Source organism: Mandrillus leucophaeus, unplaced genomic scaffold (genome assembly GCF_000951045.1).
Source record: "Mandrillus leucophaeus isolate KB7577 unplaced genomic scaffold, Mleu.le_1.0 Scaffold1165, whole genome shotgun sequence".
Classification (NCBI taxonomy): domain Eukaryota; kingdom Metazoa; phylum Chordata; class Mammalia; order Primates; family Cercopithecidae; genus Mandrillus; species Mandrillus leucophaeus.
The window spans coordinates 514,635-519,825 of NW_012099932.1; the positions used below are offsets into that span (position 1 = coordinate 514,635).

The following is a 5,191-nucleotide window of genomic DNA, read 5'->3' on the forward strand; positions in this document are numbered from 1 at the left end:
CTTAAGCTGATAAGCAACTTCAGCAAAGTCTCAGGATACAAAATCAATGTGCAAAAATCACAAGCATTCCTATACACCAATAACAGACAAACAGAGAGCCAAATCATGAGTGAACTCCCATTCACAATTGCTGCAAAGAGAGTAAAATACCTAGGAATACAACTTACAAGGGTTGTGAAGGACCTCTTTAAGGAGAAGTACAAACCACTGCTCAACAAAATAAAAGAGGACACAAACAAATGGAGGAACATTCCATGATCATGGATAGGAATAATCAATATTGTGAAAACGGCCATACTGCCCAAAGTAATTTATAGATTCAATGCCATCCCCATCAAGTTAACAATGACTTTCTTCACAGAATTGGAAAAAACTAAAGTTCATATGGAACCAAAAAGCCTGCATTACCAACACAATCCTAAGCAAAAAGAACAAAGCTGGTGGCATCATGCTACCTGACTTCAAACTGTACTACAAGGCTGCAGTAACCAAAAGAGCATGGTACTGGTACCAAAACAGATACATAGACCAATGGAACAGAACAGAGGCCTCAGAAATAACACATCTATAACCATCTGATCTTTGACAAACCTGACAAGAACAAGAAATGGGGAAAGGATTTCCTATTTAATAAGTGGTGCTGGGAAAACTGACTAGCCATATGTAGAAAGCTGAAACTGGATTCTTTCCTTTCACCTTGTACAAAAATTAATTCAAGATGAATTAAAGACTTAAATGTTAGACTTAAAACCATAGAAGAAAACCTAGGCAATACCATTCAGGACATAGGCATGGGCAAGGACTTCATGACTAAAACACTGAAAGCAACGGCAACAAAAGCCAAAATAGGCAAATGGGATCTAATTAAACTAAAGAGCTTCTGCACAGCAAAAGAAACTACCATCAGAGTGAACAGGCCACCTACAGAATGGGAGAAAATCTACCCATCTGACGAAGGGCTAATATCCAGAATCTACAAATAACTCAAACAGATTTACAAGATAAAAACAACCCAATCAAAAGGGCAAAGGATATGAACACAGACACTTCTCAAAAGAAGACATTTATGCAGCCAACAGACACATGAAAAAATGCTCATCTTCACTGGTCATCAGAGAAATGCAAATCAAAACAACAATGAGATACCATCTCACACCAGTTAGAGTGGCGATCATTAAAAAGTCAGGAAACAACAGATGCTGGAGAGGATGTGGAGAAACAGGAACACTTTTACACTGTTGGTGGAAGTTTAAACTAGTTTAACCATTGTAGTAGACAGTGTGGTGATTCCTCAAGGGCCTAGAACTAGAAATAACATTTGACCCAGCAGTTCCATTACTGAGTATGTACCTAAAGGATTGTACATCATGCTGCTATAAAGACACATGCTCACGTATGTTTATTGCGGCACTATTCATAATAGCAAAGACTTGGAACCAACCCAAATGTCCATCAGTGACAGACTGAATTAAGAAAATGTGGCACATATACACCGTGGAATACTATGCAGACATAAAAAAGATGAGTTCATGTCTTTTCAGGGACATGGATGAAGTTGGAAACCATCATTCTCAGCAAACTCACAAGGACAGAAAACCAAACTCTGCATGTTCTCACTCATAGGTGGGAACTGAACAATGAGAACACTTGGACACAGCGCGGGGAACATCGCACACTGGGGCCTGTTGTGGGGTGCGGGACTGGGGGAGGGATAGCATTAGGAAAATACCTAATGTAAATAAGTTGGTGGGTAAACTGCCTAAACTCCTTTTGCAGCTTCCTTTTGCCTTCAGGATAAAATCTGAGCTTCTTAATATGGTATATTGGTCTGTTCTCCCATCGATATAAAGAAATACTTGAGGCTGCATAGTCTATAAAGAAAAGAGGTTTAATTGGCTCATGTTTCTGCAGGCTATACAGGAAGCATGATGCTGGCATCTGCTTGGCTTGTGGGGATGCCTCAGGAAAGTTACAGTCTTGGTGGAAGGCAAAGGGGGAGTGAGGCATCTCACATGGCAGGAGCAGGAACAAGTGAAGAGAGAGGGAGGTGCCACACACTTTTAAATCTTATGAGAACTCACTATCATGAGGACAGTACCAAAGGGACTGGTGCTGAACCATTCATAAGCAGCCATCTCTGTGATCTAGTCACCTCCCACCAAGTCCCACCTCCAACATTGGGAATTAAAATTTGACATGAGATTTGGGTGGGGACACAGATCCAAACCATATCCCATGGCTTCTACGGCCTTGATATCTGGGGCCTGTTCATATCATTTCCCCACCATGCCTTTGGTTTCTCACAATTCCTGTAGGTAAGAAGTCTGGCACAGTGTGGCTGGATTTTCTTCTCAGGGTTTCACCAGGCTAAAATCAGAGTATTGCCTTGGTATGTGACTCTCAGTCTGAGCTCAGGGTCCTCTTTCAAGCTCAATGGTTGTTGGCAGGATTCAGATCCCTGTTTCCTTGACATGTGGTCCCCTTCATCTTTAAGCCAATACTGACATGTTAAACACTTCTCATGTCTCAAATTTCTCTGACTTCCTCTTCCATCACATTTCTGTGACTTTCTTGTCGGCACTGTAGCTCATGCAACTGCTTCAACCCCACCTGCAATCTAAGATAATCTGTCTATTTTAAGGTCAGCTGACTAGTAACCATAATTACACCTGCCAAGCTCCTTTGACCATATAGGGTATTCATGGACATCACACTAGGGTGCAGAGGTCACAAGAGTAAAAATTCGGCTTACCACACTGCAGTACCCTCTGACTGAAATACTCTTTCTTGCCCTCACCTCCTGCTCCTGCAACTGCTAACTTTTACTTTATCTGTTAGGTCTCTGCTTTTCTCCCTCATTGTCAAGTTTGGGTTAGGACCTTCTCCTCAGTACTTACATATTACTCTGTATTTCCCCATTTGTAGCACTTGTCACTCTCTGTGCTGATCTGTATCCTTTCTGGGGACTGCCCAGTCTTTGAGAAGCTGTGTTTATCTCAGCTCATTTGTGTTTTCTCTGCTTAACTGAATGTCTGCAATAAATACAGTTGATGTCCAATAAAAAAAAATTGAATCAATGAATTCTTTGTGTTTATGAAAGATGGAAGCATGATCGCTAATATAAAATTCTAAGACTGTTACCCAGAGGAAGAACTGAGAAGCCAGTTTTCACTCAGTGTATGCAGATTATTATTATTTTTTTAAATGAACTGGCCTGCTTTTATAAGGTGGTGTACTCCTCATTACTGGATTTTTTTAGGTGTAAGCCCAGGGACTGGGTGTCAGGGATATTATTTGGAGGGCAAAGTGCACAAGCTCTGTTTTGTGACTCATTCTTCATTAAGGGTTGCTACTAGAACAATGGAGATGAGCTCACTTGCTTTACCATACCTGTGGCTCCCAGGAGGGACTCACATCGTGTCATTACCAGCAGTGCCCCTGTCTTTCGCTATGGAATTACCCTAAGAAAGTTGGTAATGGCCCAGAACCATTGTGTAATTAGCCAGCATGGCATGTGTGTGTGCATACACAGGTACACACATACGCACGCACACACAGCTATTACAGAGGTTACTAATGACAGCTATGTAGGGGACAAAGTTTTTAATGGACCAAATGTCTTTGTTCATGTAGACCATGCTTTTTGAGGTAATTGACTTCTAGTACCTTGTACTGGTTGCTGAGTCATAATTGAGTGGCAAGATTGGTATAGTAGAATTACAAGTCATTAACTGTGTAGAAACAACATTAGAAATAAAAATACTATTAAGATAGATCAGTAAGAGAAGGATTATAATTCAGTATTTAAGAATAGTCTTTTTGGGTTCAAACCCCCAGGTCTACTACTTACAAACTGTGTGGCCTTGGACAAGGTTTTTAAGTTTCTGTACCTCAGTTTCTCAAACTATAAAATGGAGATGGTAATAACAGAACCTAACTTACAGAGTGATTGTGAGGACTAAATAGGCAAGATAGGAAGACATATAGTGCTTAGGATATGATAAGCATTGTATAAGGGTTAGCTGCTGTTACTATTATCATTATTCATTCCACAGGCACATTAAGGATAGTTCAAGACCTTCAACCATGTGCAGAGTGTATGGCATATCCTAGGAATACAATAAATATTTTGGGGTAAATAAATAATGTGCTAATTTGTAATTTTGATTTATATTTGCTCTTTCAGATAAATACAGGAAATTGACCCAATAACTTTATAAGCATAATATGAAGAAGTTATTGTAGTCTTGTCTTGTACAGAGCTTGCTAGGGCAATCTGGAAAAATATCTCCTGCTAGGACTTACCTTCTCTGTTCTTTGTTAAAGCAAATGGATATTTTGAAAAGCCATTTGGTTTTTTTTTTTAAAGCAAGTTATAATCACATGAAATTAGTACTTTGCTTATAGGTGTGTATCATTTTCATCATGATAAAGTGAAATGTTCTTGCCACAAAAGTGTTCTCTTCTGAATTCAGGTGAGATGTTAACACTTTCCTTGTCTTTGTGAATAGGTTCATCCTAAGTTCCACTATAAACAGGCTCATGACTCGGGCACAGACACTTCTTGCGTGACTTTTTCCTATGATGGTAATGTCCTTGCCTCTCGTGGAGGTAGGTTAAAAACTTTCTTTTTGATGTATTTCTCCATATAAAACAATCATCTTTAACAAATATGACAATAATACCCTAGTGTTTAGTAAAGCTTGCTGTGATTTTTGTTAATGCACCTTTGCCAGTCTGATTTCTTCATTAAAATACATTTCCAACTTTGCAACATTGTTTGTATTAAAAATTACCAAGTAAAATGTTTAAATATTTACTTATTTTTTGCCTAAGTTTTTCATTTAGATTCAAATTCCATAAGAGTTTGAAGCCTCCACAAAAATGATCTTTGCTTCTACCTTGGCAAGTTTATAGATGATCACCTAGATTCTTTCTATACCATTTTATAATTCTGTATCTGTTACTTCAAAGTCTTCTATTTGTTGCTTGACCATTGCTTTTTTTTTTTTCCTTCCCCAGTTCAAATACTAACCCAATTTAGTTTTTTTTAAAAAGTCTATATCTAGATGAGATTTTCAAAAATGGTTCTATATGGTCATATTGTAAGTTTACTTATCCATACGCATATGCTTGGGTACAGCTTCCTAATTTTTTGCTAAATCTTTATCACATAGATAGGTTGTGTATT

General features: G+C 38.6%; 1 protein-coding gene across 1 annotated transcript in view; it reads left to right on the forward strand.

Annotated features, from left to right (window-relative positions):
• The window catches only part of LOC105553366 (WD repeat-containing protein 70), a 332,864-nt gene extending 328,212 nt beyond the window's left edge, over positions 1-4,652 (forward strand). The window contains exon 11 of the mRNA XM_011999421.1: positions 4,512-4,652. Within this exon, the coding sequence (XP_011854811.1) occupies positions 4,512-4,652 (141 nt within the window). The remainder of the gene's footprint in view (positions 1-4,511) is intronic.
• Positions 4,653-5,191: the final 539 nt, after the last annotated feature.